Below are 24,170 nucleotides of genomic sequence, written 5' to 3'. Positions count from 1 at the left end.
CCCATTTTAAGTAAGTAAATTTCCATTTCCTTTATGCTTCAACATTTTTAATTCACACTTGTTTGACTTAATCTTGCTAACACATTCACCATAGTTTACTTATGCGGCTCATAGCCAGAATTCATAGAAAATTCATGAGGCTTTATAGAAGCATCTGGGATGTAGCAATTCTGACATGAGATTACAGCAAATTTACACATATTTACATAATATTTACTCTAGCTGTAACTCAATGATTTTTCCTCAAGAAAGGAAAATTGAATAAAGCTTATCTTGTTGCTATTAGTAAACAGAAAGGCATAGTAATATCTTCTCATTCTGTTAGGAGTAGCATAGTAGCATCTTTTTACCAGTTTCCTCTGATTGAACCAGAGAACGCCTAGGCTTTCTTCCCCTTTTGCGCACAATAATTTCTGCTTTCTCAGCTTCATCTTCCTGAAAAAAAAAAAAAAAAAAAAAAAAAAAAAAAAAAAAAAAAAAAATGGAAGCAAGTAAGGAAGAACAGTTTAATTTAAATAGAAGACAGACATTTTTCATTGCATACTGTTTATAAACTTACAAATTAAACTGGTTGTACTTACATTTGTTGTTTCTTTCTTATTAGATATGTCTGCACCTAAAAAGAAAGAAAAGAACAAAACTTAATCCTGAACTTCAAATCTTTTGCCAATCAGTTTAAAAAGGAGTTCTTTCAAACTCTGTCAACTTTCCATAAACATCACAGAAGCTCAGAAAACATTTGAAGTCTATCTAATTTAGAATGTGGCTTTGTTGTATGTTGTTATACACAGTGACAATGAATTTTTTTTTTTTAAGTAGTAAGGCTTTATATGATTGACATTATTTATTGCTTTGCTGCATCTGCTGTTTTGTTTTAATGGAAAAGCAAAAGTTACTTACCCCTCTTAACTACTGTCAACCAATTACAGAATCACAGAAAAATTTAGCTTGGAAGGGGCCTCTGGAGGTCATCTAGTCCAACCTCCTGTTCAAAGCATGGCTAAATTAATTAATCTGATCATACTACAAGATGTTCAATCCAATTTTCAAAGTCTCCAAGAACACAGTCCCTCCATGCAATCTGTTCTAGTGCTTAACTACACCCATGGTGAAGCACTAAGATGGCTGTAGCTCAAAAAGACAGTATTTAAAACCTAATACCTGGTATGCAGGTTACATGACTTTCTCTGCTGAAGTACTTCTTGCTTCCAATTCAGTACTTCTTACAGACTGGCCTGTGCACGCTAAAATACACTTATAACCCAACAACCCATGTCTCACCCTGGCTTCTCTCTGTGGTAGATGCTTACCACTTCTACCCTGACAAATGCTATGAAAAGAAAGGGATTATTTTACAAAGCTTTTGAGCTTTCCAAAAGTGAATTATCTGTAACACTGCAAGGATAAAAATCCTTAGCAACAAGAGAGGAGTAATCTAAAGAAAATCAAGTTTCTATACCATTTTCCCTGCCATAAAATTGTAGCCTATATTTGCTTCCTACACAAAAGATGACACAAACTCTAAAGCCATCAACAATAGACTGACAGAACAAACAGAAGAATGTCAACAGATCAAAAACAGATCTCAAAGAGTAGAAATATATTCTACGGTGCACATGCAAGTTTTCCAGTGTTTCTTTGTTAACGTTACAGGGAAAAACTTTTACACAAAAGCAAATGAAATAAAACACAAAGATACCTAACTGTTCAATAAAGAAATGCAATAGAACATAGGACTGTCCATTGTATTGAGTATTTTACACAAGAATAAGTAACATAAACCCAACATTTATTAGTTCTGTTGTGTTCAGGAGACAGATATTGCAAAATTCTGATACATTTTGGCAAATTTGTAGGAAAATGGTTTTTGATTGATGAATACTCCATGTAAGTACAAGACATGCCTTTCTTAACAGACACAACCCTCTCTGTAGGATGTGAAAGTGTAGTACTTTTGACTCAAGGCAAGTATAAAAATAATAAACTACACTATTTCAAAATCTTACTAACTCTACAGCAGCAACCACTCATTAGTGCAAAATAATTTTAGTTTCAAGTTCAGTGTCAGTGTTACGGTGGGCTGCTGCCTTCAGAAGCCAGACGCCTCCTAACTGCATGAGTTGTGTTGACTGAAAAGAAACTCTGCTTCCCACTCTATACGCAAGTCTGTCCCTATCACAAACTCTTGTGCAGAACACCCAGAAATTACTAAAATAAGTGAACTGCACAGAGGGATTCCACTTTGTTTTCTTTTCACTGCCAGGGGTTTTCAACCCCTTTTCTCACATGAATGCTAACATATGATGAAAAGTTTAACAGGATATTTCATCCACTTTATACACTCTTCTTAATATTGCTATGACATCAACAACCCTTTACCTGGAAAATAAAATGTTACCTAACACACTAAATTTAAACTTTAAGTGTACAGTCAGGTATCTGTCCTTTTGAATAAGAAATAAACCAGAGCGCACTTCTACATCATTCTTGTATTCTGCCGGTTCCCTTTGCAGTTGATAGAAACCAAGTACCACACAACCAGCTAATCCTCCAGAAACAATTCTGAAGCATACAGATTAAAGCTGACATTTTAACAAAGGCAAAGAAAATAGGAAATAGCCCTTACGTACAGTGCAGCCAGATTAATATCTCTGTAGAAACCTAAACTTTTGGAAGCTCCATAAGACTCGTTTTGAAGACTTGTTTTCTCAGATTTGTTGCATGAATGTTTGTATTTGTTTACAAACCATTTTTTAACCTGCCTTTCAGGTCTGTCTGCTTCCTGAACTAATTTTAAAGTCTATTTTATGAATGGCCATAATTAAAAAGGCACATTTAAACAACTAGGGCAGTTCAGACTCTATACACATGAAAAGTTAATTATGACATCTAAAATTCACCGAAGTTTGAACTCTTACAAATCACAGATGTTTGAACAGGAAAGAGAAATAGAGAAGTATCTCACTTTATTTGACTTTAGTTTAAAGCACTAAAAGTACACTTCTGAATAAAGTTAAGTGATTACCTTGTAAAGGTCTTACAGCAGTTGTAAAAGGGGAAAGAAATATCCCCTCAAGCTACCACTGAAGTCTTAGACAAATATCCACAGACAATCCAATTAAATGAACAAAATTTGAAATTTTAAAATAGTTAATGCAATAAGCGTGATTGATAGTCACTGTATGAAAGAAAACAAGCAGAAATGGAAAATGGTCCCTAAGAACCAGTTTGATGGGGTACCCACCTGCCTCTGAAGCTCTGCCATGTGCCTATCCAAACAAACAAATTATTTGGTACATTCTGCATGCATTATTCAACACTTAACAATGCTGCTGCACCTTTGAAATCCTATCAAGCTGCTCTTTTTTTAAATTAAAAACTCAGTAGGAATTAGGGACAAGTCTTCACTTCTCTGTTTACTCAGATGTTTTCACATGTTGAAAATACTGACTGCCAGAGATGATGCTTAGGAAGGACCCATGTGATTTTCTTGAAAACCCTCTTCTATTTCATCCACCTTTTGTTTTTGCTTACCTGTTTGAAGTGGTTTTCCTCTACTTGCAAGCATAGGAGACTGCAGCTGAAATGAAGAAAGAAAGGAAAAAAAAAAAAAAAGGTAAGTTTTTTAAAAGAATCAGAAAAATCCAGGATTGTATTATGTAAACACAGAAACTCTCCCCCATTCACTGTGGAACATATTTGCAAATCTAGAAAACAGGAACATTCTAATGAGCGTAGAGTAAGTCTGTACTGAGTTTCTTAACAGTAGCATGTATTTTTGCATTTATGATAAAAATGTGAAATTAGTCAAATCAGTCCACAAGCAAAAGAAATCAGAGCAGTTTCAGTAACCTAATTGACACTGAAGTCATTGCAATAAAAAGACACAAAGTTAAAAGTGGTTTCACTCAAACATACTTCTGAAAACTTAATTCTCAACAATACAAAAAAAGTTTAGTGCAGTCACTTTATGTAATCACACATACAGATTTGCAGAATTATAAGTCACCAAAATTTGATATTTGCTCAGAATGCAGAAAGAGCTATGTATAATTACATAATCTCCTACGATGACTGTCCAAAAAATACAGCTGCTTTCATCACCAAATGATTACACCAGGATGTCTATGCTTCCTTTGAAGCAGCAACATGTTCTCAAAGCAGCCTAGGGGAAACTGTCATGCCAAGATAATATCTCACCTTACAGAACCATTATCTGAGATGAAGGGCAGATATCGCTCCTCCTAGAGCCAGACTATAACTGACTGACACATCAATCAGTCATTACTGAGAGGTACAAGACCTTTAAAACAGTCAAACTAGAACAAGATGATTCTGTTCCAGTACTGAGGGTGCTGAGGGATATCTATTTTGAGGGGGATTTTAAAATTAAGTTTTAACTCTTACTTAAAAAAAAGACAAAAAAAAAGACAAAAAAAAACCAAAACACAAACAACCAACCCAGAAAAAACCAAACCAAACAAAAAAAACCCAAACACCGGAAACCACATCAGTTCAAATTACATTTAATGAGATTAATATTGGTGGGTAAAGAAAAAAATCAATTAGAAAAGATTAGGAATTCCAAAACAAAACTCCACTTGACCTGTAGAAGGGACAGGACTCAAAGGGTGCCTAAAATGCCGCGGGGACAGAACAAACAGGGAGAACTCCTCCTGCTATCTATAGCCTACGTAAATTCCCAAGACTTCCAATATCTGTGCCAGCTAGCGCATCACCAGGCAAGCAGGCAGAAAACATGAGTTTCAGTACAATTTCATTTTTAAAATAATCTCTTTTCTATGCACTAACTTTGATTCTGACATATAGGGATTCCTAAGAGAGGAGCCTTCCACCAGAACAAATTCAACTAGTCATACTCCACAAATACGCCCAATCCAGTTGTAATCCAACTGGATTGCAGAAACACTCCCAACAGAATACTTTCTTAGCAGTGAATGTGCTTCATGTGGGTTAAGAAATTAAGACATTGCTGAGCTTTAAAATACAGAAGTATGTTTCATAAGCTCTTAAGTTACTAACCAGCATGTAACTATCTTTTGAATGATCTGTACATATTTTAATATCCATAATAAAACTGCATTACACAATACTTTATTTTACAGATATTAAGAGTTACTACGAGCTATCATTATGATAGGTTCAGTAGAGGAAGAGAAAAAATATCTCAAGTTTTCAAAACAAAGTCATCCTTGATCTTCAGGCCAAAACTACTCTCACTACAAATTAAGAGACACGTGTGCACAGAATCAGAATTTCACCTTCCATACAAGTATATTGCTAGCCAGTGTAACACTTAGATTTGTATTAAGTATGTTGCACTAAGTTTGATCTTTTTAGGTAATCTGCTATGTTCAGACTTAATAGTATATTCTGCTTACAAAGTCCAGTTATATTAGGAGATACTATTAACATTTTTTATTTGCTTAGACTGAACTCAATTATCAAGTTTTCCACAGGATGTTTCTGAAATACTGTTAACTGTTAAACAGATAAACGGCTCTTGAATTACTGTGTTTAAATGCACCCAAACAAAATAAAGGCACTTACATTCCCAGTGCTCATATCAGCTTTTGACTCCCCACCTGAGGGAAGAAATATGAATTCAGAACTTGAATGTCACTATTTTCCTTGTTTTCTCACACAGGTATTATGAAGTACTTACCACCAGGCTGTACAGCTTCAAGAGGGTATTTACGAGGCCTTCCCCTTTTCCGTTTCACTATTACAGGCTGATTTTCCTATTAAAAGTAAAGGACAAACATATTTTAGTTACTGTAATTGACATTTAGCATTTGAGCAATATAATACAAAGATTGCTGATAACTTCATAATGTGACAGTAGCAGAAGTAGTGCTTGTCAGTTTAAAAATATGGATGAGGCAGGTTTCATAGGAAGAGACACTGCCTGTTATGAATCTATTGACATAGCTGAAAAGAAGCAAGACAACTTCCAATTATATGAAATTCTCTGTGGCTGGCCTTAGGCACAAGGCATGTGCCTTCTGCTCCCTTCACCCCAACAACTCTATCGCGTGATCTCACAAGTGCTGCTGGCTTACCCTATACATCCTACCACATCTTTTCAGTCTTGCAAGAACTATAGACTACATACCTTGTGAGCCCCTTTTTCCAATGCCATACAGCACAGGCTACATCTTGTAACAGTACAACAAATGTTATTAAGCAGTCAATATCCTAGTTTATCCCAATATTGATTGGCGATGTTCTCCGTAAAAAAGGCCCCTTACTTTGAAGTTTAAGCTTTCAAAGCCAACTTTAAGTAACGAATATGGTCAGATGTTCAGATCACAAGATCCCCAACCTCAGACCACAAAATCCCCAATAACTGATTTTCTCCTATATACAAGGAAAGAAGGTTAAGTGTCTCATTCAACATTTACTGAAGTCTAGTGATGTCTACCCCTTAGTAACTCAAGCCTCGAGTGAAAAAGTGTAACAATTTTTTCTTTAAATTTTCTCCTCCTTCCAAATTAGAGGCAAAAAAGGCAAATGACAAAAGCCAACGTTTTTATGAGAACTACATCCATCTCTAGGGTTCAGACATTTGTTTACAACCACCACGGTAGAATATCACTAGAACATGCCTAAAAGATACCAAAGAATTTTAAAACTGTTGAGTGATTACATTTTTGTAAAGTCAAGTCATATTTGCTAGTGACTAAATTGTCCACATCTCAAATTACAAGATTTTCTGAAAACATGATTTCCATACAATGTACAAGTACTAGTAAAGGTAGGAGGGGAGTTACTTCTACTTCAATAATGAGCCACTGATGTCTTGTGGTCTTTGAGTTCATACTTTGTGACACAGAACTACACGAGCCTTAGGTACTCTACAGCATTAAACAAATTTTCACAGCTATTTCTGTGCTTGTGAAGTCAAAGTTTTAATACTGCTGTCAAAAATACATAAAGTATTTCTTTTCAGTGTAAACCTGCATTATTTCTATTAGTTAATGTGAGTAAGACCACTCACCTCTGGAGAATTTTCATGTGATTCTAGACTGGGCTTTTCCTTTTCAGACATTTCCTGTTCGACAGTAAATTCATCTTCACACATACAAAAACAAGAAGAGAGAAACTGTACATCTTTGTTTTATTAGATAAAGAAAAATGTACAAGTCACAATCTTTGCACTAAAAGCATTATTTCACTCTGTAGCCCAAAATTCCCTAAAAACACCCATCAGAAGTTAACACTACTGGCATTGTAGCAACAATATACTGGTCTGCCAAAATGCTTCCCTAACACTAGATGAGTTAGGTCTTCTAATTTAAGGTAAAAGCAAAAGCTCAAGAGTGTGACCCACTGTAAAATGGTAACATAAATACAGCCCACTATTTAATTTTCTCCCATATTCCATGAACCAGGAAGCTGAGGATATAAGCTCATAGCAGATCAGTTTCAGACTGGTCAACATCCTCACTGGAAAGACAAAACTACTGATAGGTCAAACATAGGGAAGATACACTGTTCACACAAAGACAGACTGATGTAACATCAAAGCCAATAGTAACACTGTGGACACACCAACTTCTATTACTTATTTTAGTACCATTAGTAAGTCAACTATGACAGTGCAACTTGCACACTTTTTCCTGTTTTTTTTCTCTACAGAAACAAACAGGACTGATTTTGATGGTGAATATGTAATATTTTTTTCTTCATGGAAGGAAACCTTTTATTTGTGGTCAGAGTTAAGAGAAGTTCTTATCACATACCCCGATTGTGCTATTTCGTGTGATAGCACAGTAGAAACATCAAATCTGCCCTCACCGTTAAAGGAACTAGGATTAATGCATTATTTGACAGCAGTAACAGAACAGACAGCAACTAGAGAACACATGTAAATATTTGCTAGGATCAAAGTTGCTGGGATCAAGTTCCTAATTTCTCTCAGAATCATTCAAATGAAAATAAATTAGCATTCAGTATGGGTTCAGACAACTGCCCAGAATGGGAAATTTCATTACCTTTTTCTTCCATAGTACTTTCAGGAGATGTATGCTTTACTTCAATTTCTTTGGACGCTTCTGCTGAAATAACTTCCTACATTATTTTGGAACAACAAAGAAAAGAGCGTTTTACTACAAATTAAAGATCATTGTCAGTTACTTATACTAAAAAAGATCGATCACATCCCAATACACAAGTAGTTATTTTATTCATCAAGATTTTGTAACGTCTCTTAAAGACTTTGATGCTAAGAAGCTTAATCAAAAATCAGTGTGTGAAATGTTCCTTTTAAGAAGATGCTTCTTACATACAGAATATTTGAGACTATTTTTTTCTGAATTCCTGTTTCAACTTAGAAGGGATCAGTGCCAACCCAGAATCTGGGTAAGGTCCGATACCCTCTTGCAGATCTCAGATCAGTAAGACCATGAAGCTGCTGAACTGACTGGACAGCTGGGATCCAGCAATGCTCAATGCAATCTCAAGCTCCTAACTATTGCACGAATCAGTTCGCCACACCTCGAAAGGATTCGGGTGCTGTGCATAACACCACATATCCCTGCCTTTTTTTTCTTTTTTTTTTTTAATTGTCTCCCCCTTGAAAAGTGAGTATCATTCTGTAGTCAGTTATTTTGTACTTAAGACAATGCCAAAGTAGTTTACAGTTAATAATGAAATTATCTCCGAATAGAAACTGCTATAGAAATAGTAATAATAAAAGTTATTGAAAATACCTTGACATTATCAGGTTTTGTTTTGGAACACTGACTTGGTTCATCATTTTCTCTCACATCCTGAGCAATCAGCTGGTTGCCTGCAAAAACAAACAGCAGTTCAAGTGTTAAAAATGTGCCTTCTGCATTTGTCAGATTTGGTGCCACTTTTACATCAGCTCATCATTAGTGTGATTCAAGAGATTCTGAATGTCTAGATTTTCCTCTGATGATCGGCTTTCCTCAGCTTTATTTAAAAAGGATAAAATTAGTAATTATTTTAAAGACTAAACAAAAAACTTCGTTCACTTATAATCAAAAAAGCTTCCATAATATTCTTCTGTACAGTATTAAATTTGTTACCATATTTTTATCAAATACATAAGAGTAGTATTAAGAGTTGTTTTGGGACGAACAATTGCTTTGGATTTTGGTATTCCTCATACTCCATTCATTCCTCCAAAATACCATTTTATGGCCTAATCGCAGCAGAACTTTGTTTTGCAACAGAAAGGCTTTACACAAATTCATGTAGTTCTGTATCACTTACATTTTTCTTTCTCTATTGTTGCTGAAGATTTACACTGTATTCCTCTAAATCTATGTTCTTCAGTTATCCGGGTATCCAAGTTTTCCACCTACACACAAAACACAATGAAAGACAACTCCTTACCTTACTTTTCCCATCAAGTTTATAAACACAGACGGGAGAAAATTTTTCCTGCTTGCTATTTTCAAGTACAATACACATCAAAATGGAAAGTAGCAGTATTACAACAGCAGTTCAAGTAATGTTACTCCTATAGGATAAGCATCATGAAAGAACTTCTGACTTGTAGTATTTTCAGAATTTCTAGTTGATATTTTTAATGAAAAAAGTCTCAGCTTTAATTAAGCATCATACTATGTGATTTAGAAGGAGTTTATTATGGCAATTCACACAAAATATTTTGGGATTTAAAAGGACGTTCTCCTACATGCAGAAACAGAAGCATCTCACTAGCATCACAAATGGGGCCAACTAGTATCACAATACAGTAATAAATAAATTCACTACTCAAGTTTAAGAAACTACAAACACATTTTTTAGCTTGTCATCCCTGCTCCTTGCAGGGGGGTTGGACTAGATGACCTTTGAAGGTCCCTTCCAACCCTAACCATTCTACGATTCTGTGATTGTCATCTGTGATAAATATGAAGTGTTTCTTATGGAGCAGAAACAAGACATTTCAACTTTCCCAGTCATCCCTTTTATACTTATAAGCTCCAAGTTCTTGTGAAATTAAAAGAACATTAAAAGAACAGGTTTCTAGTCCTGATCAGAAGCCCCAAGAATAATCCCTATTTTTTTTCCTCTGTTCTCAAGGAGGACAAGCAAGCTTCTTTGCTCCGCCAGTTAACAACAGTCTTGAAATAGTCATAGACTGTGGAATAACAATACAAGATTTATTTACTGGCAAATTTGAAAGAATAATTAGACATCAACCTACACAGCTGCACAGTCTCAATATACATAGGCTCTGCATATACAAAAATAATATTTTCCTTTAGAGAATATTTAATGTAAATACAAGTAAATGCAAGTAAGAAAAAAAAAAAGCAGCACAGACTTAGAGAGTAAATTTAAAAACCAAGAACTTACATGAAAAGTTTCTCTTTCTAAAGCAATATTCCTCTGCAGCAAATCTATTAAAAATAATTACAAAAATAATCAGAAAAGGTAAGTAAGAGTGAAGCATCACATCATAGTATCCTCTACTTCACCTCTCTGAAAGGACTCCAGAGCACCTGAAACTATATAAAACTTACTTTCAGTGTTGGAGATAAGATATATCCAATCTTCTCTTTAACAATATTTGAATAAAAAAAAAAAAAAAAAAAAAAAAAAAAAAGAATATGGATTTCTAAAGTACAGGATAACAAAATAATTTTATGACTAAAATACAGACGACCATGTGGGTATCATCTTTGAAATACATTGTAACTTTGACATTTCAAATGTAATTCTAGCATATCAGAATTTTATCCATCACAACCCTAGATACTGGATCACAGGATTAAGTAAAATGCTGTAACATTATGCTTCCACAGAACTAAAGTTTGCTGATACAGTGCACATACAAAAATTGTCCAATTGATAGACTCCACTGTATTCCAACTATGGCTCTGATAAAGTAAAGCCTTAGTCTTTCATAACATTAAAATGTGGAAAATAATTATGAATTATGGGAGCTGATAAGTGCTCTGCACTTTTGCAAAAATTCAGTTGTTAACTTTCAAAGCCATTTCACACGGATACATAAAGAGAATCATAAAGAAGCTGCTCCATCAAGTGTTCTACAAAACTCTTAAAGTCTGATTCATAAAAGCACTGAATTTTTCTTTTTTTAATAAAATATTAAAGTTGCTAAAACATTCTGAGTAGTTTTCCTTTCAGCTAGGATAACAACATAAACCTAATATCCAATAAAATCACTCTATTCTATGTAGAATTTTGTATAATTTGTAGCTCATTTCTTAAATCTACATGCATTAGCAACAATTCTTCCACAGCTATACTGTTCAGTTGCACATCTTTCAATTTTTAAAGCAGTGTCAAATGAAGAGCTAGATCCTACCCACTCAAATAGCAATGATTTGTTTACATTCCAAGGAATCTTGGACTACTAAGCTACTGTGTCTGCTGTTCATACTCATGACAGGACACACATTTGTCTTTTAAACAACCTCCTTTTACGTACGTTGAGCTATATGTATATATGCATGTCTGTATATATATAAAGAGAGATTTCTGTGTGGTGGCGGAGAGAAAGAAAAACCCCTTTACCAAGAGCTACAAAGCATTATTCTTCAGCATGTGTTATATCCAACATGATTTACACAACAAATGGATTTTTGTTAAAACATTTTACAGGGAACAAGATTATCACAGCTAGTTCAATCTGCACATTTTAAATTTTAAGTACTGTCTGTCTGGATGACTGAGTGATGTGAAGTGGCACAGTTTTTCAGGCACTTAGATAAACCTCACAGTAAAGAAAAACTGGTTACAGTTTTGGACCTGCTGTTCTGAAGACCACATGCTTTTAACCCATTCTCAGGGTTTAGATTTTTTTTCTTGTGAGCAGAGCTCAACTCTTCCAGGTACGTGAATCTGACATAACTCAAGAATAAAAAGGAATCCGAAGTTTTAAACCAATGCTCATATCTCATCTTACTCCTAGTTTTGTCTTCTATTTGCTAAGTGATTATTTTGGTATGCATATCTAAAAATCTGCAAGTGAGTTTTGCAGTCTGTCCTTTCACAGCATTTAGGCTTTCAGCTGCAATGTTCCATAAGAGGAAATACATCTTAAACCTCTCTGGACTCTATATACAGCGGTATCACTGGTACTTCTTAGAATTCACTGTAGCTTTGCTGGTTGCTCCATTAACTGAGGATTAACTCTCATCTGGTAGTGTTGTAAACATCTTTGTAATGCGTTTGGAGTACAAAATCCATCAAGATGGGAACAAAGTAGGGGTTTGTTTCTGCTCTAATAGGAAAGCCAAACAATTGCAACACATTATAAAATAATGTGCTTTTGGGAAATATGGATTTTTTCCCTCCATTTAAGATTAATACATGGAAAAGCAATTACTGAGCACAGATTTAATTTGCCTAATGGAGATTTCTGGTTAGGTGACTACCTACGTCTAAGCGGTCTTCAAATTTCAGTGGATGGCCAGAAATATTTTAATCTTCTAGGAGAAAAAAAAAAAACCAACAAAAAACCCAACAAACCACAACCCCAAACCATTCTGTAAATAAAGTTTGACGCTACTTGCTATTGTTATATCCTTAAAGGGCCTACCCCTGAAACAAGGATGTTCTAAGTTTAGAAGGAAGAAAGCCATTCTTTGGAGAAGTTTCTGTATCTTTCCCAAGCAAACACTTTTTTTTTTATTTATTGATTTTAAACAGAATGTTAGCAGTCTACTTCTTTAAAAATCCTAAATGCTTCCCACTTTTCTTTCAGCACATCATATTGGAAGAAAAGGCTGACCCCCTCCTCTTTCCCACAAACCACATGCAAAGCCACAAGAGTTTCCAGAAACATTTCAAGAAGATTCCTGCAGGCTTTGCTTCAATCCCTCTGCACATATCAAATCTACTATATCCAATAATAAGTAACAGTCACATGAGTTAAGAAAAGTAAACTGCTATCAGTAGAAAAGTCACCTTTCTGAAACTCTTTAGTATGAAGATCCACATGTTCCTCTTCAGTTCTTGGACTTTCATGCTGTTCTGACTAAACCCAAAATCAAAGGAAACAAAAATATCACAGAGATTCAGAACAAGTATGTCTCATTCCTCTCCGTCATATCATGATCTATAAAAGTTTTAAAAAATTTTGTTATTAAGACAGCAGCACAAATATCAATAAGGAACACTGGCAGAGCATCTTCACATTACTGTTGGACAGCACAGCGCCATAACCTTGACCTTAGAGTTAACACTGGTATCAGAGTTCAGTTTAACAATGACATCTCAAAAGAAATCTCAAGAAGTCAAGGTGTAATGCCTACTCTACAATGAGTTCTAAATAGTCTAGAAATGTTTACATATACAGAAAAACATGTATCCACAATGTATAAAAAGGTACAGTAAACTCCCAAACTTATGTGTTTTTTTTTTTTTAATTCAAGTTGCAGATCAGCTATATGTTACCAATGCACAAATAAGTACATTTAGCTCCGTATAGCATTAAGTCATATTTGAACATTGTGAACTCAGATACAGTGCCACGCGAACATCACTATACTGACTCGAGGACCATCTTATGCTGGCAAACAGTAGAGTTGTTTGAAGGCTGAACTCAACTCAAATCAATAAATCTCACTAGACTGAAGTTGACATGGATTTTCCTGAAGTGTATCCCAAGTATCAAAACCATGGTTCACAAATACTCAATACTGGTCTGCCTTGGAGCCAATACCAGATCCACCCTTTCGTAGATGCCTGGAAGTCTCTGAACTCAAAATGCTTATTATCAGAGTTTGGCAAGATATGAATGCCTGGATCCAGTCCTGCATCTGAATGAAGAATCAACTCATCTGGAATCCAGTCTAGTATGGACCACAGCACAGACACACAAACAGACAGGCTTAACTTTGGTCTTAACATAAGCTATAAACGACCATAAGCCCCAAAATAACCTGAATTATCCAGGATGCCCTACTCGTCTGTTACAGCAGATAATGGGCTGTAGTTATCACAGCAGAACAGCAGCAAGTTTTCCCCAAAGACACAGAGAATGGGTGAGTCTGAAGACTGGCATGGAAGTGATACAACAAAATGAACAGCAGTGTATGTTTACAATTTCAAAACACTAAACTCATCATTGCCAACTGTAAGTGCTAAGGCATGTATTTTACAAGTACTACCACAAGCAACATACATACAGTATGATCAATTCTAAAAAAAACCCCACAAACTTGGATGTCATGATCACAGAAGGAGCATGGCTAGGGGAGGAGCAGGGCAGGAATTAGTTCTACCACAGAGTAACACAGACAGCCCACAATTTAAATGCCAGATGCTTAGAAAAGCACAGCTGAATAACCTGAAAAGTGACCCTTTGAAAGTTTTGAAGTTCAAATGCAATTTTTTTCTGCACAAAAGTCAAAAGGTATAGTAAGAAACTGATGTATAATTATACAAGAAATAGTATAGTCAAGATTTTCAAAATAACATAAATACCTCTTCAGTTCTCAAGTTAGTTTCAAATTCTAGTTCTTCTGCCAACTTTGGTAAGGATGCATTATTGCCTAATGAAATACAAATACGTTAAAATTATTAGGTTACATTATGCTGTATTTATCTCATGCCACAGTAGGATGATATTTCTTAGTACCATCTCATGAACACAGCACCTGAATTTGATCCCTTCCTGTAGGCAATGGAAACAACAGTAAGACTATCTGCAGCAAATCAGCTCAAAAAAATAACTTAGCATGTGCAAGAACACAAGTACTTCTGTGTTCTCCTTAAGTATGAAAGGACTGAAAAATATGGGCTATCAGGTTTTACCATAGCTTATTCACAAATTTTGACTTTAGCTTTTTTCTTTATTTTCCTTTAAAAAACACCAACAGATTTTCAGACCAAATTCTAAACAGCAAGTTACCACTGTATTAATTAATATAGAGTGAAGAGTTAACACTAAGGATAGTATTTTTCTTTCAGTGACAATAAGATCTAAATCTCTAAGTTCTAAAACTGTAACCACTGAAATTATCCAATTTCCATGGAGACTGAAAGCTCAGTAGCTCCTGTTAGCATCAATGTAATTTCAGAAAAATCTTAAAACGCCACCCATGTCATTCCCCATAGGAACAACTGTATGCTTATAACATCTGAAAAACAGGCCTCGCAGAGAGCATCTTCATAGGACTTCTATAGCCTTTTTGAGCACCTACTTCAAAAGCCTGTTTATACAGTTTTTCCTAAACAAAAGCAAATAGCTATAACATGATAATTCTTCAATGATGCACGTTAAGTGACTAAATTGTGGTTGTGGTCCACAGAATAAGACTACCATTACCACTGGTACTTACAGAGGCTACATCAATGGATGACAAGGATTGATCAAAGCACCAAGACATACATACCTAGTGTAGCAGTTTACATTTTCATGGCTCATGTTTGTCTGTTGTATAAATACTAAATAACATTTTTCAAGTTTACTAGATTGGCATCTTTCCTTGACAAATTCCTAAGATCTCAAAATCTGCAGAGTGAGCTTCCTCACCCCAAATATCAATAAAACTAGAGAATAAAGATAACCTTTGAGAAACCAGACCAAAACTTACATTATAAAATGTTAGCGTATTTTGTGAAATAATAGCAGAGAGACATGAGAAGGAAAAGGTTTTAAAAGTAGTACTTGATTAGCATAATTTCACTTCCTTTGGTATAAAGAAAGATAAGCAGACTTCTCTATCGTTTAATTTCTCTAAAATGTATAATGAAGCAATAATCTTGACTTCATTATGGCATCTACAGAATTCATTAACTTTCATAAACTTGGTGCTTCAACTACTCTGGAGGGTCAAAGAGGAGAAAGGCTGAAAATAGCGGGATATTAATTACACGGTATTTTAGGAACTAGCAACCACGCAAGTTCATTTCAAGTGTTAGCTTTCAGAAAAATTGATCCAGAAATAAAATGTCATATTCTAACATTACTTAAGTTTTCTATTTAAAATACGACTCCTATCATCATTGCTCACTTAAAATATTCATTTATTTAGGATGACTGTCTGATTCCTTTGTAACACAAAGATGGACCATTTCAAGTGTATTCACAGTACAAAATTCAGCCTAAGAGAGTGAATCTGAATATGACCATTAAATAATCATCCAGAGAAAATTTGCACTTACGATTAAGGATGGCCACTCTTAACTTCCAAAATTACTAAAAAGTTACATTTTTAAAGTGTTGAACATATGTCTAAATAAAATGCACCCTCTTTTCTACAAAAGGATTTTTGAATTTCAAAACATGTTAACAACAAAAGCTATCTGTAGCCCCATGGTAATTACCCCTTGTAAACCACTTCATATATTGGCTCATAATTTTAATTCAATATATTTTAGTAGCTTTTTTGCAGTCTTATAACATTTAATTCTTTTCCAACATACCTCAAATAATTGTGTTCAGTCACTCCTACACTCCCAGAATCACATGCATATTTAAATATTTGTCATCAATTCTTTGTTTTTTTTTTAATCCAACAAAGAAATCAGTTATATTGGAACACTGTAAGTTATTTCTAACTATAATAATGGTAAAATACATTTATTTATGACAGCTTATAAACTGAGGAGTAAAAAAAACCAAAAAAAACCCAAACAACCAACCCTGAAATTCTCACCTGAATTAAAGGTTGTGTTACTTTTTTGAAAAGTAACTTCAATTCCAATATCATCTATTTTGACCAAGTTGGTTTTGTCATCGCTGCTGTAAAGCTCTTCTACATGCAACACAGGGAAGTCACTTTTTTCCCCCAATTCTGATTCTACCATCACTTCACCATGGTCGGTATTTACAGTCACTTCATTTGCAGAAACTAAGGAAAGAGTCTGTGTCCTAGGCAGGGGAGTCCTTATTTCTGAAAAGTCACTTTCTAAAAGCAAGTTTGAGTTAAATTTATAGTTTACATTTCTTAGAGTTTCACTCTCCACCACTGCTTCTGAAACCATACAAGAGAGTTCTGATGCAACATCTTCACGCAAAACATCTTCAGCTTGCTCATCATCCTCCCTTGCCTCTGAGGAAGGACTTGGACTCACAGCAGTCTCTGAACTAATCTCCACGCAAAGGGCTTCATCTACACTCATGAGGTTCACTGAATTTTCATCCGTTTCTGTGATTTCACTGTCTACTGTGGTCTGAGATGCTGTTGATTCTCCTCTGACATCACTCTCATGAGTCTCATTCTCTCTACCAACGACAAGTAAAGAATCACCACTTTTTTCTGGGCCTGTAGCCGATAAGATGCATTCAATCTGGTTAGCAGTATTAAAAATTTCCTCACTTTTGTCTTTTACTTCTGTACTCTCAGCAGCAAGCTGACTTTCTTCTATAACTGTAAAGGTGAAGAGACTATCACATTCTTCCATTGTGCTCAGAGTGATCACTGCCCCGTCCTCCTTATCTCCTAGACTTGAAGCAGCATGTTGATCTTCACTGTTGGTGGCAACCCTCAGCACAGGAGCTCCACATTCTTGCACAAAAATCACAGAACCTTTGCTTTTTCCATCTGCATTGAAAGCAGCTAGTCCAAACTGTTCATCTACAGCTGCAGTCGTCTCCACAATCTTGCATTCCTCTGACATATTTGGAGAGATAATGGCATCTTCATCTCCTTCTGTTACAATGAGCTGACTTTCAGCTTGTGGTGCTGCACTGATCAGGACTATCTCACACTCTTCTGTCATGCTTGTAGTGATCATAGCAGCTTCATATCTTCCTTCTGTTTCTGAAGCAGTGAGTTTATTTTCATCTTGCATAGCTACACTAGACATAGGAGCTTCAAAACATTCTGCTGTACTTGTAGAGATCATTATCGTTTCATTTTTTGACTCTGTGTCTGACACATGTTGAATTGCCTCTTCTGTGACTTCATCTGATGTAAGGATTACTTGTTCTTCCATGATACTTGTGGAAATCATAGCACACTCATCTTTTTCTTCCTTACTGCTAGCAGTCGGGTGGCTTTCATCACCGTTATTATCTCCTCCTGCACTGGATTCACTAGGCATGGGAACCTCATATATTTCCATATCTACAGAAACCATAGCATCTTCATTTATTTCTTCTGTTTTCACAGAGGGGAGATGACCATCATATTCAATAGCTGCACTTGACATAGGAGCCTCAAATTCTTCCACAATACTGGTAGAAATCATAGTGCACTCATCTTTCTCCTGCTTACTGCTAAAAGCGTGCACACACTCTTTGAACTCTGTAGCTGTACTGGGCATAGGCACATCTGTGTCTTCAGTGTCTATTAAGATCATGGAGCCTTCCCCACTTACATTTGCTCTTGCAACAGCAAGTGGGCCTTCCTCAGCATCCACAGCCGAATGTAAGGGAGCATCACTTTCTTCCACTGTACTGGTAGAAATTATATCACCTTTTACTTTTTCTTCTCTGTCAGCAGGAATAAGCGAAGTCTCATCTTCTGTTGGAACCGCACTACTTATAGAGGCATCAAGTTCTCTGCTGCCAAAGGAAGTCATGGCATCCTCAAGTTCATCTTCAGTGCCAGACTGACTCTTATCTTGCACTGCCATAGCACTAGTCATGGGACCCTCACATTCCTCGCTATCTAAGGGAATCAAGGTACCTTCATGCTTTCCTATAGGCACAGTCAAGGTACCCTCATCTGCAGCACTTGCACTGGTTACACTGCTTTCAACAATCCCTTTAGCATTTTTGAAGTTTGTGCCACAATTAGCTTCTTTCTCTGCACTTATGCTGTCAACAGTAAGCTTATTTATATTTGTGCCAGCCACTCCCGACTCAGCTTCCATTTGTTCAGCAACTATGCAAATAATGGAACTTTCACCTTCTTCTGCACCTATACAAATCAGTGCATTTTCACTTTCCATTCCTGTACAAGTAGAAGCATGCTCATTTTCTTCATTTCCTCTTCCTGTACTGGTCACAATGCCCTCACCTTCTTCATCCTCTTCTTTTGAGCCTGTACTAGTCACAAAACCTTCATCATCACAGGGACCTACACTGACTGTAGTGATATTGGCTTCTTCCTTTGCCCTTGTACTGTCCATTAGACTTTCACATTTTTCAGCTTCTAAACAAACCGCAAACCCTTCATTGCTGTCTTCTAGCCCTGTGCAGACTACAGATATTTCAGCATCATCTTCTGGAGTTATGCCTGTGCTGGTCACTGCACTTTCACCATTTACAGTATCCTCAGATTTGTCACCACTAGTTCCATTTGTGGTACTGTTGTTTGTGACCATTGTAATACATGCACCAGTTACAGTGCTTTCTCCTGGGGCATCTGTACCAGTTACCGAGCAGATGATGAAGTTATGATCTCTTTCTTCTGCACCTGTGCAAGTCACAGTACCTTCATGTTCTTTTACTTGGCCAGCTCTCACACTGTCCCTAAACTCACCTGAACTGTCACCACTTGTCGACCCTTCACCTGTTTCTGTCCCTGCACTAGTTACAGCACCATCACTCTCCACTTCACCTAAACAGGATACAGAACTTTCAGATTTGCTTGTATCTACACAAGTTGATGTCTTTCGCTTTTCTTCAGAGCCTGCACTAGTCACAGCATCATCTTTTTCTTCTGCCCCAGCACTATTGACACGGTCTTCAGTTTCTACTCCGCCTGCATTGACTGAATCCTTACCACTTTCTTCTGCATCAACCATGGTACAGCCACCATTTTCTTCTCCTTCTGTACTGGTCAGGACACTTTCACTTTCTGCTAATCCTTCAGTGACAACACTGCCATCACCCTCTTCAGCTGCTGCAACAGTACACTCACCAACATCTGCTTCTGTGATGAAACTGCTGCCCTCACTACTTTTTACCCATATGCCTGTTGTGAAACCTTCATCAGCTTCTATGCTTGTGCAGATTACCGTCACCTCACTTTCTTCTTCTGAGCAAGTAGTTGTAGCATCACTAACCTTTTCAGAACGTGAAGCACCCTCAGCTCCTTCTTCTCCTGTACTAGTGGCCATGACAGTGCTCTCAATGATCTTTTCTGTGCTAGTTCCTATCACAGTGGCCAGAGTTGTTTGTAGGCTGCTGTACAACAAAGAAAGTTTACTACTTCCTGCGCTGGTACCTACTGCATTGCTTTCATTTTTATCTTCCGTGCCAATCACAGCATTCCTTTCTTGCCCACTGGCTACAACAAAGCCTTTGACTGTTTCCTCAGGAACTCTTTCAGGCACTAACACAGAGGAAGATTGTATCATATCATCAATATCATGCACCTCGTTCTTTTCCACATTATCCATCATTGTGCTTCTTTCTCCCTTTGTGGAAGAATCTCTTTTCAAGCGCTCTTTTTCTTTTCTGAGTTTTTTTGTTGTTACATCCCCAGAATCTTCTGTTATGGCAGTTATCGAGCTTTCCTCTTTTATTTTCCCCTGAGTGCTTTCTAACTTTGCTGCTTCATCATAATGTTGTTGACTAGGTAACATAACTGTATTGTCTTCCATTGCTTGTTCATCAACCTGGGGCACTTTGTTATCTTTTTCTATATTGTTTGTCATAGTGGCATTGTCATCATCATCTTTCATGACAGAACTCAGCACTGCACTATCTTGTTGTTCCATGTGTACAAACTGTGCTGCATTATTCTTCAAAATGGAAGTATCTTCAAATAAAGAAATCCCATCTGAATTATGGCATTCTTTAGACATACTATCCAAGGAATCTGTAAAATCAGAGATATCCATATCCATGGACTTTGCATCAGCAGCATCTTCTCTGGAAGAATTAATTGCCAAAGGAACATCATCTAAATTAGAATTTATTACAGTTTTAAAATTCTTTGGTCTTCTGCTGTCTTCTGAAGCTTGATCCTTAGTAGGAACATTCAGTAAGATTCTACCACTTGTTTCATACACAACACTCATTTTATAAGCTCCTTGTTTATTGGGTCCTTGATACATGGACACTTGTTTGGACAAAACGTCTAAGGCACCAACTTGTTTATTAGGGGTATCTTCTTGTTTAACAGTTTTTTCAGCTGCAGGCAGAAACTGTGATTCACAAGCTTCAGGACCTGCCAAGTTGTGTTTTAATTCCTTACTTGAAACAAAAAGAGATATTTTTTCTTTTCCTACATACTCGGTATCTGTGGCTTGGAGTGACTTTCGAATGTTTTTTCCTTCGATGTTACATGCTTCTTGTACTTTTGTTTGTTTCAAATCAAGTTCCATCAGCTCTTCCTCATGACCAGAATGCAAGTCATCGTTATTCACAGTTGACTTTTGAGAGGCTGGAGCATGACTGCTTTCAGTTGTGCTAGCTGATTGCTTTTCCTCTCCAAGTAAATCTTGGTTTGATAAACTGCCTTTTCTATTTTCACAGGACATCTTCTTACTTTGCTTTTTATCCATTGTCACTGTGACACTCAAGACTTTTTCATGTCCACTATCCAATTCTTTAATATCTTTATCTTCCAATTTGATATTATCTTCCTTCTTCTTTACTTCCTTGTTGCTGTGCTTTGAGTTTCTGCTTTTGTGACCTTCAGCAGAGAACCTTCTTTCTAGTTTGGAATTGCTTAAATCTTTATCACCTCTATATTTCTCTTTCATAGATCCTCTTTCTCCAGAATGTAACTTAACTCTGTGACTGAAGTCTTTTTGTGATCCCTGAGTTGATTGTGTGCCACTTACAAGCTCAAACTCAGCACCACTCTCCTCAAAAACTTTATCTTCATTCTTGGATTTGTGTTGCTTATCTGAATTGTTCTCTTCCATGCTCTTATCTTTGTCTAATTTTTGACTAGTCTCTTGTTTTGTTAAATTTTCCTGTAATTCCGTTTCAGATGTTTTTAATTGTTTACTATGACTCTTTGACTTAGACTTTAACAAAATCTTGTCTTCTACGAGGCTCTTAGATCTTCGTCTATCTTTATGAACACCATCTTCCTGTTTCAAATTACAATCAGAGTTAGTGGATTCTATTTCATGTTTATCTTCTGAGTAGCTTTCACTCCTTTTGTGTGATGTAGAAGCAAATTGCTTTGAGGCACTTAGGGAATCCTTTTGTGGCCTAGAATCACTCAGGGACCTTTTGGACTTGTATTCTGCTCTTGATTTTTCAGTTGAGAGATGTCTGTCTTTTTTATTTTCCTTACGCAGCAATTCTTCAGCTTTTAAGGTTGATTCAGAAATATTTTTTCCCTCTTTTCCTGTTACCGATATTTTCCGTTCACTTCGGTGTTTACTTTTTCTTTCAGATTTGTCATCTGATGAAACCTTTACTTGTTTCTGACCACCATCTTCTCCTTTCAAACTTCTCTCAAATGAATGGAGTTCGATATCTTCACTTGATTTGTGAATACCATCTCCTTTATATTTGTGCTTTAAATAAAGTTTATCTTCTAAAGCAGTTCTTTCCTTTTCATTTTTATCTTTGTAAGACTTGGCTTCTTTTTTGGCAGCATTTCTTACATGTTGAATTTCTGTGTCATTATCTTTTTTGGAGTGTTTTTCATTTTTAAATATGGATTTCTGCTTTTGTAGTTCTTCGGTATTGACTTCTGCTCTATCCAGTTGTCTTTTCAGGTCCCTTGTTTCACTATCTTGCTGGGCTCCTTCAGCGTGAAGAGAGATTGAGGTTTTTCTTTTATGTTCTTTTTCTGCTTTAAAATCACTTTTGCTTTCCTCAGTTGAATGCACTGATTCTGAAAGTCTTCTAAGCTGTTTAGAGATTTCATTCTTCCCATGATTATGCTTCAATTCTTTGGAAGAATTTTTTTCACAAAGCTACAAAAGAAAAGTTTTATATATATATATATATAAAAGCAAATACACAGATCCTTCATTATGTGACCAAACAGAATTGTTAATGGCAAACTTTCCATAAAAATCAACACACCAGAGAATACACTTAATATTGTAATAAAAATTCATTTAAAATATAGTCAGTAAGAAAATGATACCTGTCATTTTCATTTTAACTATTTGTCATTGTGGGAAAACCCAAAGAAACAGAAGTTAACCTTAATCAGTCTGTCTGAAGTTGAATATCTTTTCTTTATAAAGTGATTTTTCTTTCTAAGATTATTTAAATGGATTTTTAAATGGGCAATCACAATTTCTAGTACTCCATAAGTTACTTTAAACAGCCACTATGCTGTCTGTTTAAAAAACAAAACAAAACAAAAACACCCCAAAACTCACAAAAGTTAAATCTAGACTTCCACTGGAACTTCCAACTGCGACTATTTTTCGTTAACAATATTATTGGTAAAAACTCTCACCATAAAATTACCTCTCTTTTAGTATCTGGACTACATTCAGTTTTCCTTTAACCTCCTAGTTAGAAATTTAAACAGATCAAGCTCAAGCCTTTGCATTTAAGACACACTTTGCTGTTTTTTAAAACCCAACGTGCTTCATAGAGTAGGGCTTAAACTGTATCTTGTGTTCTACTACAACGTACATCAGCACTGAATACATAGACTATACTCTAGTGGCTACTGGAATTCAGAAAACGTTCCTACAGAAATCTCGGATCACTAACCTAACTGAAAGAACTAGCAGGAAAAAGCTAATTACTAAGAACAAATGCAATACTATGCAGTTTGGTACAGATGTATGAACAAGTACTATTACAATTAAAAAGGAAGAAAATAAGGTTTATATTTAAGAGACACATACCTCATTTGTCTTTTGCATTTCTTTAGAGTCCTCTTCAGATGGCTCATACTTCTTTTTGCAGCTATCTTCAACACGCCTGAAACAGGTATTTGGGCAATTAAAAAAAAGAAAAATCTGTATCAGCCTAACATTAGTCTGTAAACTTTCTGCTTTTAAAGCTGAAGGAGAGAGAGAAACGCACACTAAAAACACTGAAATAGAGCATAGTCATACAACTTTTGACTAGCCAACTCATCCAAACTTTCTTCTCTTACAAAATTAGGTGTACCAACTTCAAAGACATCCTCTGGACATCAATGTTTTAAAGCAGAGAATGTTAGTATGACAATACTAGTACTCTAGTTGTGGCCGTAAAACAGGTAAGAGATCTCCTTGCCCCACATAACTCATATGCAGGCAGACATGTACATGTGTACATATTTATGTAGAACATCAATTTAAAGATCAAGTCAAGCTGACCAACTTATTAGATGCACAAACATGTAAAACACGTCCATTCTCAAGCCTTTATTACC

The 24,170-nt window shown here is 35.9% G+C and overlaps 1 protein-coding gene across 5 annotated transcripts in view; it reads right to left on the bottom strand.

The window, feature by feature from the left end:
* Positions 1-24,170, bottom strand: part of BOD1L1 (biorientation of chromosomes in cell division 1 like 1) — a 36,832-nt gene that overhangs the window by 4,089 nt on the left and 8,573 nt on the right. Inside the window, exons 9-22 of one of the 5 annotated variants that reach the window (XM_086747870.1) lie at positions 23,656-23,731; positions 16,635-22,758; positions 14,458-14,525; positions 12,937-13,006; positions 10,357-10,400; positions 9,265-9,352; positions 8,736-8,815; positions 8,019-8,094; positions 7,022-7,134; positions 5,687-5,762; positions 5,572-5,606; positions 3,535-3,580; positions 582-616; positions 351-435 (exon numbers count right to left, since the gene is read on the bottom strand). In XM_086747870.1, coding sequence (XP_086603996.1) covers positions 351-435; positions 582-616; positions 3,535-3,580; positions 5,572-5,606; positions 5,687-5,762; positions 7,022-7,134; positions 8,019-8,094; positions 8,736-8,815; positions 9,265-9,352; positions 10,357-10,400; positions 12,937-13,006; positions 14,458-14,525; positions 16,635-22,758; positions 23,656-23,731 — 7,016 coding nt within the window. Of the gene's footprint in view, positions 1-350; positions 436-581; positions 617-3,534; positions 3,581-5,571; positions 5,607-5,686; positions 5,763-7,021; positions 7,135-8,018; positions 8,095-8,735; positions 8,816-9,264; positions 9,353-10,356; positions 10,401-12,936; positions 13,007-14,457; positions 14,526-16,634; positions 22,759-23,655; positions 23,732-24,170 lie in introns of those variants that run through there. The other 4 variants (XM_086747871.1, XR_015258575.1, XM_086747869.1 and 1 more) reach the window with 4 other exon arrangements.

This window comes from Chlamydotis macqueenii, chromosome 4, assembly GCF_036417535.1.
Source record: "Chlamydotis macqueenii isolate bChlMac1 chromosome 4, bChlMac1.mat, whole genome shotgun sequence".
Classification (NCBI taxonomy): Eukaryota; Metazoa; Chordata; class Aves; order Otidiformes; family Otididae; genus Chlamydotis; species Chlamydotis macqueenii.
Note: the sequence above shows the minus strand (reverse complement) of the source record. Positions and strands in the feature narration are given on the sequence as shown.